The following is an 11,630-nucleotide window of genomic DNA, read 5'->3' as shown; positions in this document are numbered from 1 at the left end:
GGCAATTTGGTACAAAAGTGTCATTTTAGACGAAAATTGCAAACCTGCCCAAATCTCAGGGACGATTTTGGCAATTAACTCAAAGTAAAATAAAAACTTTAAACACCTAGGTTTGAAAGGGAGAAGTTTGGGTTCAAGTCTACGATAGAGATTAGAAGAAACTTCGCGGTTAAAAAAAATTAAAAAAAAAATATGGAGTTTTTTCCCAAAAGGGTGGTGGGGGAAAAAATATTTACCAAAATGGGTGATTTGAAAAATATTTACTAAAATAGGTGTTTTTTAAGTTTTTTTTTCCAAAATGATAGTGGTGGAAAAAAATATTTACCAAACTAGGTGATTTAGAAAAAATATTTACCAAAATGAGTATTTTTATTTGTTTTATTAATTTAAACAAATATATTGTGTTTTTTTGATTTTGTTTTTTATTCAATATCACGTTTTTTTTCAAACAACTCAAAATGGTTTTTGTTTTACTTTTAACTAACTTATTATATATCTTTTCTTTTTTTCTTTTTTAAGGTTTTTCTTTTATTTCCTTTATATTTACGCAAGTTAAATAATTCAAATATAAAGTTTTCTCTCTTCATTATTAATTTGATAAAATAAAAATTAACAAGAGTATTGAATTGTTAATTATTTACACTAACCAAATAGTAAATGAAATTAATATTACATCAGAAAAATAAATAAAAAAAGTAGGTGAGAGGTCTTTCTCAACAATTTCAATTTCTTTTAACATGGTTCGATCATAAAATAAGAATTTTTTTAATAAAGTATATATGTATATATATAAAATATAATGAGTTGATTGAAGAAAAAGAGTATAAAAGTGATAATAGGTTGATTAAACTAAAAAAAAAAATTTATAATATAATTAGTAAAAGAAAGAAAACTAAAAAAAACACTCATTTTGGTAAATATTTTTCAAATCACCTATTTTGGTAAATATTTTTTATACCTACCCCTATTCACTACTACAAAATTGGGCAATTGTGATCAAAATTTGCCACCGAGAGAACAAGTGGCAAAATTAGCAACCAATTTGCCACCAAAATTTAAAATGGTCACGTACAACCATATTCAGTAACAAAATGGTGGCAAATTCTGCTACCTTCAATTTTTGGTAGCAAATTTGTGGGAAACATGATAAAAACTAATAAAAATGTTAATTAAATAAAAAAAACACATTAAATTGTGACCAGATTTGTGGTAGCAACTTGTAAATCTAATTTGGCAGGCCAGTTTTACGAGTCCTGCGTCTCAAATATTAGGGTTTTTATAAAGATAACTTCTCTCTCCAACATTTGCCGCCCCACATCGTATTATCGCAAGAACTTCAGCTCCAATCTCTTTTGATCGTCATGGTTACAGGTTCATACATCTGAATCAACTACTCTCCTTTTCGTGATTGCAGTTATTTGGCTTTAAAGCTTCATTCATCCGTCAGTAGTTCTTTAGTGGCTTGATTTTGGTTTCAATTTCGATATTTAATTGGGTTTGGGGATCTGATTTGTGTTTATTTTTTATTTGTAACTAGGTTTGAGGATCAATAATCTCTCCAATCTCCTTCGCCAGCCGATCATAAGTTGGGCAGGTTTTTTCATTCTCTTTTTAAGTTGTTTTTCCAACCCTAGAACTCGAAATACTAATGCTTATTGTAACTTGACCTCTAAAAGATGTTTCGAAATCACATAGTCCAGATTTGGTAGTAAGTTTCGTTAATTATTGGTGAAAATTTAGGGTGTTTATTCTGAGTATTTAATATCTGCAGCAATAGTTATGTCTGCCTAGTTTGGGGCTATTTGTTAGGTTTAAAATTTGTGAGTTTATTGCTGCTGGTTATAGTTATAATTTATAAAGATATTCAGTTGATAGATAATTAGATATGATAGGAAATGAAACTAGTTGGAGAATATGTTTGCTGAAACAGAGCTGATGAGTATAAGAACCTCCAAAAGCATAAATTAAACCTTGCTTATGTCATTAACTTTTTGTTCTGTTTGGTATGTTTATAATGTTATAATGTTTATAATGTTAAATGCTGCAACTAGGGTATTAGAGGGTAAGACTAAAACCAAGGGTGATGTTCTTTTCTTTGATCTACACAATCACATCAAGTGGTTTTTGGGCTGAATTAAGTGTTCATGGTTCTGCATCTAAAATCTAATTCGGCCGTGACATCTAATTATGAACTTGTTATCATGTTGGCTGAGAGTTTCTTTCTTTATAGAATGTATGAAGGTTTACAATTCAAATATAGCAAATTGTTCAGCAAAAAAAGTACTTTGTGTTCTCTTGAGTCTTTCTAGTATAAGATATAGTTGTAGTAACTTGATATTGTGGTAGTTATGAGATAAATTTTATTATTTTTTAACATTAATCTATGAATGTTATGCATATATTTGTGTGACTTCTTAGCCATATATCATACTTGTTGTGTCAGCTTGTAAATAGTTTTTCAAGCTCGGCTCTGACTCTGATTGTTTATTAGTTATCAACTATTTTATATTATTATAATTATTATTTTATATAATTCAGTTATTTTTTCATAATATATAAACAGTCTATTATTATTTAAAATATATTTAATATATTATATATAATTTATCAACAGAGCGGGCTCGTTTAGGCTCACGAGCCAGCTCGATAAGAGAAGCTCGGGCTTGGGCTCGTTTTCCAAACGAGCTTGTTTTTCGGCTCGGGCTTGTTTAAGCTCAGCTCGTTTCGTTTCGAGCTTTTTTTCTAGCCGAGCTTGAATAGCTCGGCTCGTTTGCCCCCCTAATATGAGATCATCGTTGTTATACTTCCAGACTGTTGCTCAAGAATATAAAAAAAATAACTTTTGGATATTATTTTGTCAAGTTTTCTTAGTGGATAAAAGTTTCTGCCATCTACATACACGTTTTATAGATTTCTTTCTTTTAGTTAAGTTTTTTTTTAAAGCTTTCTTTAATAGAAAAAGGCCATAAAATAGTTCCTTCCTGACAACATCTGCATCAACATATTGGATTGATTTTACTTAAAGCTATACTTTTTTTTTTTTGAAAATTCAAAACAAATTCTGTTTCACTGATAAACAAATCGGACACACTAATCTTTTGTGTAATAAAGAATTGTATTATGAAACAAGGAAATATAGTTAATAAGCCAGCTAAGTTTTCTTACGAACATGCCCTGTTGCAGCTTTTGGATCGTGGTGAGAAGATCGAGTTAGTAGTTGACAAGAAAGAAACCTTCAATCTCAAGTAACATTTTTACATAATTTATTTGTTCTTACAAATAATGTTTATGTTGTTGATTTGGTTGTCTAACATTCAAAGGTTAGTGATGATGAGTGCTTCTCATGCTGCTCCAGGCGAGGTGGGAAAGCACTGCCCAAGTCCAAGTACCCGAACCAATCAATCGCGAATGGATTTGGGTTGTAGGAGAGTAAGTACACATATATTGTTTCTTTGTGGACATAACCCACCCCTTGTGACCCATACTTTATAATAACATATTTGAACAGGATGTTTATTGACTCGTTACCCGATCCCTGAAACAAATAAAGACAATATAGTTTAAGACTGATTAAAAAACAATCAAATCGACCCATTTGGCGGCTTTTTTTTAAATATAATCGGGTTAACCGGGTAATGCAAATATCCCTAAAGTTAACTGATTACCAATCCAAATACCATATTTGTGTTCGCTTATTGACATTATTTGGGGTTCGGGTTATTTGGATTTGGGTTCCTTGTAATCGGGTTCGGGTTAAAAATCTCACTACAAGTCATATATTTAGATATGGATCAGTAGGAGTTATAATTAGTAGGATAGTAACTAAAAGATTAAATGCTTGTATATATTACTCTGTACGTTGTTGTTAACTTCTAATACTTCTCACCAATACATGACTTCTTTCGTCCGGTTGTGTGAATTTGTACGTTTTCTTTGATTCTGACTTCTTGATTTTGTTCATTGTTTGTTTTGTAGATTGAAAAGTCGAACTTGGTTATCAAGGAGCTACTTAAGGAAAAAGATGAAGAAAAAGAAAGATTAAATGGAGTTATTGCGGGCTTATTGGCTGATAAAGAAAAAGATAAGGTGGACAAAGATGTCATGCTCAATAGGATGTCACAAATTGAAGCTACGTTAACCGCTATGGTTCGAAGATAGGCTATAAACACTTGGTTTTGAATGTTTTGATGTTTTTCATATTAGGATAATTTCGGTAATTTGTTGTTTTAGTTGGCATTTATATTAGAATGTTTTATAGTTTTATATATTTTTCGGGTTTTGTAATTTTATTCGATTATTTTTATATAAATTTGTAATATTATAGAAATGCATTATGATGAAAAAAGCATGGAAAATGGAAAATCTGGAAATAGAGAAACCGTTATGGTAGCAAATTTTTAATGAAATGGCAGCAAATAAGTTATTAAATGGTAGCAAATTTTCAATGAAAATGGTGGCTAAATGGTGACAACATTTGTGGCTAAATGGTACCAAAACGGTGGCAAAAAACCGTCACAACTTGGTAGCAAACAAGGCCATTGAGTAGCAAACATGGAGCGGTCACAAATAATTTTGACCGTTTTTGTGGTGGCAAAAATCTGGTAGCAAAGTATAAGAGAGGTGGCTATTTGGTGGCAATAGGTCAATTGACACGGGTGCTTTTGCCACCACATTTTCGGTTACAAAATGGTGGCAATAGGGCAATTGCTACCATTTTGCTATCGAATATGTGGTGTCAAAAGCCATATTTTCTAGTAGTGATTTGAGAAAAAACTCAAAAAATATGATCTATTAAAGATTGGCACGCTTTAATCGAAGAGTCAGTTTATGTTAATGAACAGTCAGAGTATTAGACATCCATCAATGCATTCTTTGTTTCCCAATAGAAACCTTTTGAATTCCCCCATCAACCAAGAAAAATGCGTATAAAACCATACACAAATATGAAAATCCATTCACTTCTCCCCCAACATTCGACTTATTACATCGACATGGTCCGAACTATGGTATGTTTCTTAGTAGGCCTAGATACGAGTTGCGGAACAAGGATTTTTTTTTTTTTTTTGCATATAATATTATGGTGCAAGATGATCATTGAACCCTCTTGACCCTTACGTATTCGTTAAGGCTTGTAATGAGTGGTGTTATTTCTATGTATTCTACTTTTCTTATGCAATTATATATCATCGTATTCGTATTATTTCTGTTTATATAATTATACTTTTCCTGTTTTCTAAATCTTCTCGATTAATATTTTATTATCTTGATGGTATTTGATGTAAAAAAATCAAACTATGTTTCATCTATGATATACTGTTTATTTTCTCTACTCACAGGATGTTCCAGACCCAGTCAAGTATATTAGTATAATGATTTGCGCCGGAGGCGCGTGGGAGCGAGTTGACGGAATTATTGAGTATAGACCATTGGGATTTTTGAGGCGTACTATAGAGTGTTCAGAGGTTGAATATTATCAATATTCTAATTTCATAAAAAGGGTGGCAGCCAAGGTGAACCTGCCCGTTAACGGTTTTGGGATGACTTACCAGTTCCCCTTTTCATCCTCTAACCAAAACGATGCTGTAGTTGTTGACATAGCTGATGCCGAGGACTTCAAAGTATTTGTTAAAGAGGCATTCAAAACGACCCATCGGCCGGTTACATTGTATGTTGTTGAGTCTGTTTCGGTTGGGTCTTCTTCTTTACCGTTGTTACTCACACGTTAAAGCTAAGATCTAGGAGACTTGTCGTCATCATTTTGATATCTACTGCATGCATTGGGATGTTACTTTTGAATTGCCTGTTTCCTGCACCATTTTCTAATAAAACTTTATTTTGAGAATTTATCTTAGTTTTTCACAACTGTTTCTTTATATAAATTTGATTTGTGGGTATACATATGTAAGTCTATTAACACAAAACACTCATGTACATACATACATACATACATACATACATACATGTTTAGGTAGATACGCGCTGGTTACACAAATATTTACAAACCCAAATGCACTACGTTTTTTTTGTGTTTCTATGTAAACATACTGGGCGATACAATTGCCTTTATATTCTAATGTCAAATACACATCACTCTATAATCTTCTTAAGGCAAACATGCGTCCTAAAATCTACTCATAAAATCTACGCATTGCTCATTTTATTATACTTGAACTCACACCACTTTATAGTATCAAAGATTCAAAGATCAACTGAGCGTGACATCAATTTTTAATGAGTTTTTATGTAAATTGTGACACCCCGCGAAAACGCTTAACAAAACTAGCTTCCTCAGTGACTGTTTACAAAATTTCGGGGCGAGATTCCTCTTCAATCGGGGATGATGCCACAACTGAGCAAAACCCGCAACAACTCTGATTTTTCACTTCGTTTCTCTCACATTCTCACTTCGTTGCTCTCACACCTGGCGCTGCCAATTTCGGGACGAAATTTCTTTCAAGTTGGGGATGATGTGACAACCCGAACTTTAAAGGCAAGCAACGTTCCATCTTTCGAACTTTACTCTTCGAGGTCTGTAGTTAATACGCTAAAACTCCGTTAGATGGATCGGTCACCTTAATCTAATTTTGGCAGCCCAATTATGTGAACATAACTTTGGCCCAATATTATAACTTTGGCACTAGCTTAATAACTAAAACAATGGGTCATTGCGGAATAGTTATAACCGGCCCAACCCTCTCATTCATAGTCATCGGCCCAACCTTTGTTTCTTAACCCCTTGGATAACCGGCCCAAATCCTTTATCTCTATCCTATTAAGCTAACCGGCCCACACTCCTATACGTATTATGCTCTAAATAGGATTGATCTAGCTTAAAAACATAACAAACCCCCATCTTCTTCGTGCGGCTCCACCTGGCTTGAAGGAAACACCCCTCTTTGAGCGATCATCATCACCGAGCCCTTCTCTCTCGTAACAATATTGTGGCAGATTATTGGCTGGTTAGTGATTCCTTTTGATTGGATGGTTTCATTAATAATGTTTGTGAGTATAAGCTTGCATGAGAAGTCGTATGTGTGAAACTAGAAAGTGCAGTCAAAAGGATAGAAATCATGTGGTCGGCCATCATGTTAAAATATGCTTATGTAATTGTCAGTAACATGTGATTTTGTATGTGCGTGTGTTTTGTGAAAGTATAGTCGGCTAGAGAAGGTTTATTATAAGCATGTGGCCGCCCAAGTTGGATGTTGATTATCTATTGGACCAAGTGAAGGTCCAATGGGGGAGGGCGGTTTGGGTATTGTAGACACATGGTTGATTAATATGTTAGATTAATAAACGTGCATCCTGATGAGTCGGCCATTAACATAGCAATTGGAATTAGTTGCCACCCATGTTCAACCATATATTGCATGACAACACAACCCACACCACACTAATTGATGATGTTAAATGTGAATGAACTATAATGGTAGCAGCTTTAACTATATTATTGATTGGACCACTATCTTAGAAAGTCTACATCATTGTTTAACACTATGGCCGACACCCCCCTTTAATGAACTGATGGTGCTTGTTGTTAATTGGACCTCAAGGATGATGTATGGCCGGCTGGTTTTGAGTGTGGTGAGGTTCACAAACATGGGTTAGCCAACGTGAAATATAAATAATAATAATAATAAACTAGGGTTCTTGTCAATTAAATAAGTGGCTGCTAATATTTTTTCTATATGCACATGAATGGAACCGATCTGGTGACTTGACCTGAATGTTAAACTAGAAGTGCATGACTTATGAGCGATTACATCATTTGATTCGTTTGATTGATTGGCTGCCAATATTAAATTGCATTGATATGATTAGGTGCTATCGACGATCAAGGGTTATTGCTAGAAAACTAATTAGATGAGATGAACAACAAGGCTGCCTAGACTTGGGCTGTGTATTCGTTTAATTCACACACACTCGGGTATGGGCTGGCCGTAAAGGGGCATAATACAGTTGGGTTGCCTACTTGCTATTGGGCCATGGACAGACGATGGGCCGCATCCTTATAATAAACTCGTGTGAGGCCCAGATACTTGTTGGATAAATACATGAATATAATCGGTTAAATTACAATGCATGATTGCTTGTCACAATTAGCGGATGCACTTGAATGTGAAACGAACCACTTGCGATATAGTATGAGATGAATTTGTATTGTTTTGGCCCAACTGCTTGCTATGTTCTGTGTGATGATATACGTGCTATTTATTTATAGTCTGTGTAACAAATGTGAAGAACACGTGTTTTACGTGTACATGAAACTGACTAACTCTGGTAATCCACGATAGGATTTGATTGAACAACTGAAAACAAGTAACTAAGTCTTACCGAGCAACCGAAGGTGAGTTCATTGCATTTTCTCAAGCATGCGTCCCGGTGGTTTGGGACAACGGGTAAACATTTGGAAGGGAAACATTGGGTAAACAACTTAATCGGTTTTGGTTATTGCCTGGAGGGCAATGGGGGTGATTAGTTGATAGCGCTATTAGGTACTAATTATCTGGGTATGGCTATGGTTGTTAGAGGCACACTCCTCGGATACATATGGGCACTTTCCCTAGGGTATCTAACGAAGGCAACATAGCAAACGGTCGTCAAGGGGTACCCACTCCCCGGATACTTATGGGCACACTCCCTAGGGTATCTAACTTGAGAAACATCAAAACATCGAAACATTAAACATCTTAACAACAAACAACATAACGTTTTGTAAACTGTTTTACTCACATGACTGGTAACGCGACTTGGTAAACAAACACAAACCTTGAACTCACCAGCGTAGTCTGACACACTTGTTTACATGCTTGTAGGTAACGATTGAAGGAACTTGGGAGCTTGCTGTCTGATGCTGCTGGAGTGGTTATGGTCATAATAAACAAACTATATTGATTGGGTTTCGACACATTTATACTTTTATGCTTCCGCTCAGTACTTGGTTTGATTTAACTTTTCAGACACTACATTAATTTCAATTGGGGTATTTTATTATATTGTAACTTGTGTTTGATATGATTGGTGGCTCGTTGTTGGATCGTTACACCTCCATCAGGGACACGCCCTGGGTGGTAATTTGGGGGTGTGACAGTTTGGTATCAGAGCCACTGGTTATAGAGAACTCGGTTTTAAAAACGTTTTCATAAAACCAGACTATAACCGAATTGATCCAAACGATGACCATGACACTCAGCTTCAGACTGCAAGGTTCGTTCCTCCTTAGCTTATACTTATATGTCTAGTAAACGTAACTACATATATAGCATGCACGATACGACATGGTAGACATCATGACACATTGTTAGTGCAACATAACACTTGTATCTAGTGAATTTTAATCTTGTTGGTAGTGCTTGTTTTGTGTTGATTGGAGTGGAAGAAACTTCAAACATAAGTTAAGAAGCATCGAGAGGAGTATGCAAACCGCCTTATTATCATGGGTGCACACATAATAATAACGCGTGGTGCATGCAAATCCCAATGAGGCTTAACGAGTGTAAGAGGGGTTCTTCCCTGTTTGTGTATGAACCTGGTAGTTAATCGTTCTCAACGTGATAAACCTGAACACTTTCTTGTACTGAGTCGTCACCTTACCTCTTTTTACCCTTGCACCACAAGAGTCACATCTTTGACTCTACGACCGTTACCTTAATTATGGTAAACCTCTCGCTGGCCTTTGTACTATCCGGTGCCTATGGGTTGATGCAATGCCTCTATCGGTTGATGCAACACTCTTGTAAGTTTTGACATGGTCGTTGACATGGACTTGGTTATCTAGGTGTCAAGCGGAAAATTCTCTGCAACCGGAAAATCGTGCGTCCCCTCTCCCCAGTGGGGAATCCTTATCAGTTTAAGATCGAGTGTCTTCCACTTATCCATGAATGGCATCGCTAGATGAAACTTCCGAACGAACACGGGATTAGGAGAACTATACCCACGCATCCCTGTAGACGAACCTTATCACTTTCACTTGTCATCGCCGCTGGAAGGGAAGCAGTCACAGTTACACGTGTATGTCGTTTTGCAACACTAACCTTTACCCACCAAACTCTGTTCTGAACAAATTATACACTCGCGCGACCGCAATTTAATGAACCTCCCTGTTGTGCCATGCCGCCATGCACCACTACTGGAAATTACTTTTTGACAACAAATTTGCTGGCCAAATCCTTCAGATGTTTAATGGACCCCTGTTTCGCTCGATTCTTTGTACGAACCTCATTAATCCCCTGTTTCTTTGATCGGCAACTGATATAACAACACGCTAACCACCATACCATGATTTCCACTGATCACAAGATTAGCCCCCAGGCGTTGTAAAGTATCTATAGATCGAGTTCGTCGGAACTTACTTCAAACCATTGTTTTAGATCAATTTTCGGGACGAAAATTCTTTCAAGTTGGGGATGATGTGACACCCCGCGAAAACGCTTAACAAAACTAGCTTCCTCAGTGACTGTTTACAAAATTTCGGGGCGAGATTCCTCTTCAATCGGGGATGATGCCACAACTGAGCAAAACCCGCAACAACTCTGATTTTTCACTTCGTTTCTCTCACATTCTCACTTCGTTGCTCTCACACCTGGCGCTGCCAATTTCGGGACGAAATTTCTTTCAAGTTGGGGATGATGTGACAACCCGAACTTTAAAGGCAAGCAACGTTCCATCTTTCGAACTTTACTCTTCGAGGTCTGTAGTTAATACGCTAAAACTCCGTTAGATGGATCGGTCACCTTAATCTAATTTTGGCAGCCCAATTATGTGAACATAACTTTGGCCCAATATTATAACTTTGGCACTAGCTTAATAACTAAAACAATGGGTCATTGCGGAATAGTTATAACCGGCCCAACCCTCTCATTCATAGTCATCGGCCCAACCTTTGTTTCTTAACCCCTTGGATAACCGGCCCAAATCCTTTATCTCTATCCTATTAAGCTAACCGGCCCACACTCCTATACGTATTATGCTCTAAATAGGATTGATCTAGCTTAAAAACATAACAAACCCCCATCTTCTTCGTGCGGCTCCACCTGGCTTGAAGGAAACACCCCTCTTTGAGCGATCATCATCACCGAGCCCTTCTCTCTCGTAACAATATTGTGGCAGATTATTGGCTGGTTAGTGATTCCTTTTGATTGGATGGTTTCATTAATAATGTTTGTGAGTATAAGCTTGCATGAGAAGTCGTATGTGTGAAACTAGAAAGTGCAGTCAAAAGGATAGAAATCATGTGGTCGGCCATCATGTTAAAATATGCTTATGTAATTGTCAGTAACATGTGATTTTGTATGTGCGTGTGTTTTGTGAAAGTATAGTCGGCTAGAGAAGGTTTATTATAAGCATGTGGCCGCCCAAGTTGGATGTTGATTATCTATTGGACCAAGTGAAGGTCCAATGGGGGAGGGCGGTTTGGGTATTGTAGACACATGGTTGATTAATATGTTAGATTAATAAACGTGCATCCTGATGAGTCGGCCATTAACATAGCAATTGGAATTAGTTGCCACCCATGTTCAACCATATATTGCATGACAACACAACCCACACCACACTAATTGATGATGTTAAATGTGAATGAACTATAATGGTAGCAGCTTTAACTATATTATTGATTGGACCACTATCTT

At 36.1% G+C, this 11,630-nt stretch overlaps 2 protein-coding genes across 6 annotated transcripts; both read left to right on the top strand.

The window, feature by feature from the left end:
- The first annotated feature begins 1,217 nt into the window (after positions 1–1,217).
- LOC110935977 lies at positions 1,218–4,289 on the top strand. 5 transcript variants are annotated; one of them, XM_022178337.2, is made up of 5 exons: positions 1,218–1,371; positions 1,538–1,590; positions 3,184–3,245; positions 3,321–3,429; positions 3,976–4,289. In XM_022178337.2, the coding sequence occupies exons 1-5, from the start codon at positions 1,362–1,364 to the stop codon at positions 4,156–4,158; spliced, it is 417 nt and encodes a 138-aa protein (XP_022034029.1). In that variant the 5' UTR covers positions 1,218–1,361; the 3' UTR covers positions 4,159–4,289. The 5 variants fall into 5 exon arrangements, 1 of the variants encoding a protein (XP_022034029.1); XR_002589588.1 differs by having other exon boundaries at positions 1,219–1,371; positions 1,538–1,594; positions 3,976–4,284; XR_004891525.1 differs by having other exon boundaries at positions 1,238–1,442; positions 1,538–1,594; positions 3,356–3,429; positions 3,976–4,284.
- A 556-nt stretch (positions 4,290–4,845) lies between these two features.
- LOC118491380 lies at positions 4,846–5,806 on the top strand. Its single transcript, XM_035989128.1, has 2 exons — positions 4,846–5,006; positions 5,337–5,806. Exons 1-2 carry the CDS (start codon positions 4,920–4,922, stop codon positions 5,724–5,726), a joined length of 477 nt encoding a protein of 158 aa, XP_035845021.1. The 5' UTR covers positions 4,846–4,919; the 3' UTR covers positions 5,727–5,806.
- Positions 5,807–11,630: the final 5,824 nt, after the last annotated feature.

This window comes from Helianthus annuus, chromosome 4 (assembly GCF_002127325.2).
Source record: "Helianthus annuus cultivar XRQ/B chromosome 4, HanXRQr2.0-SUNRISE, whole genome shotgun sequence".
Taxonomy (NCBI): domain Eukaryota; kingdom Viridiplantae; phylum Streptophyta; class Magnoliopsida; order Asterales; family Asteraceae; genus Helianthus; species Helianthus annuus.
The sequence above is the reverse complement of the archived record's forward strand: the minus strand, read 5'-3'. Positions and strand labels throughout refer to the sequence as shown.

Excerpts from the sequence above, each read along its gene's own strand:
- LOC110935977 (XM_022178337.2), top strand. Across the intron at positions 3,246-3,320 it reads AAAGAAACCTTCAATCTCAA|GTTAGTGATGATGAGTGCTT; the intron begins GTAACATTTTTA and ends TAACATTCAAAG. Across the intron at positions 3,430-3,975 it reads TGGATTTGGGTTGTAGGAGA|ATTGAAAAGTCGAACTTGGT; the intron begins GTAAGTACACAT and ends TTTGTTTTGTAG.
- LOC118491380 (XM_035989128.1), top strand. The coding sequence starts at position 4,920 with ATGCGTATAAAACCATACACAAATATGAAAATCCATTCACTTCTCCCC. Across the intron at positions 5,007-5,336 it reads TCGACATGGTCCGAACTATG|GATGTTCCAGACCCAGTCAA; the intron begins GTATGTTTCTTA and ends CTCTACTCACAG.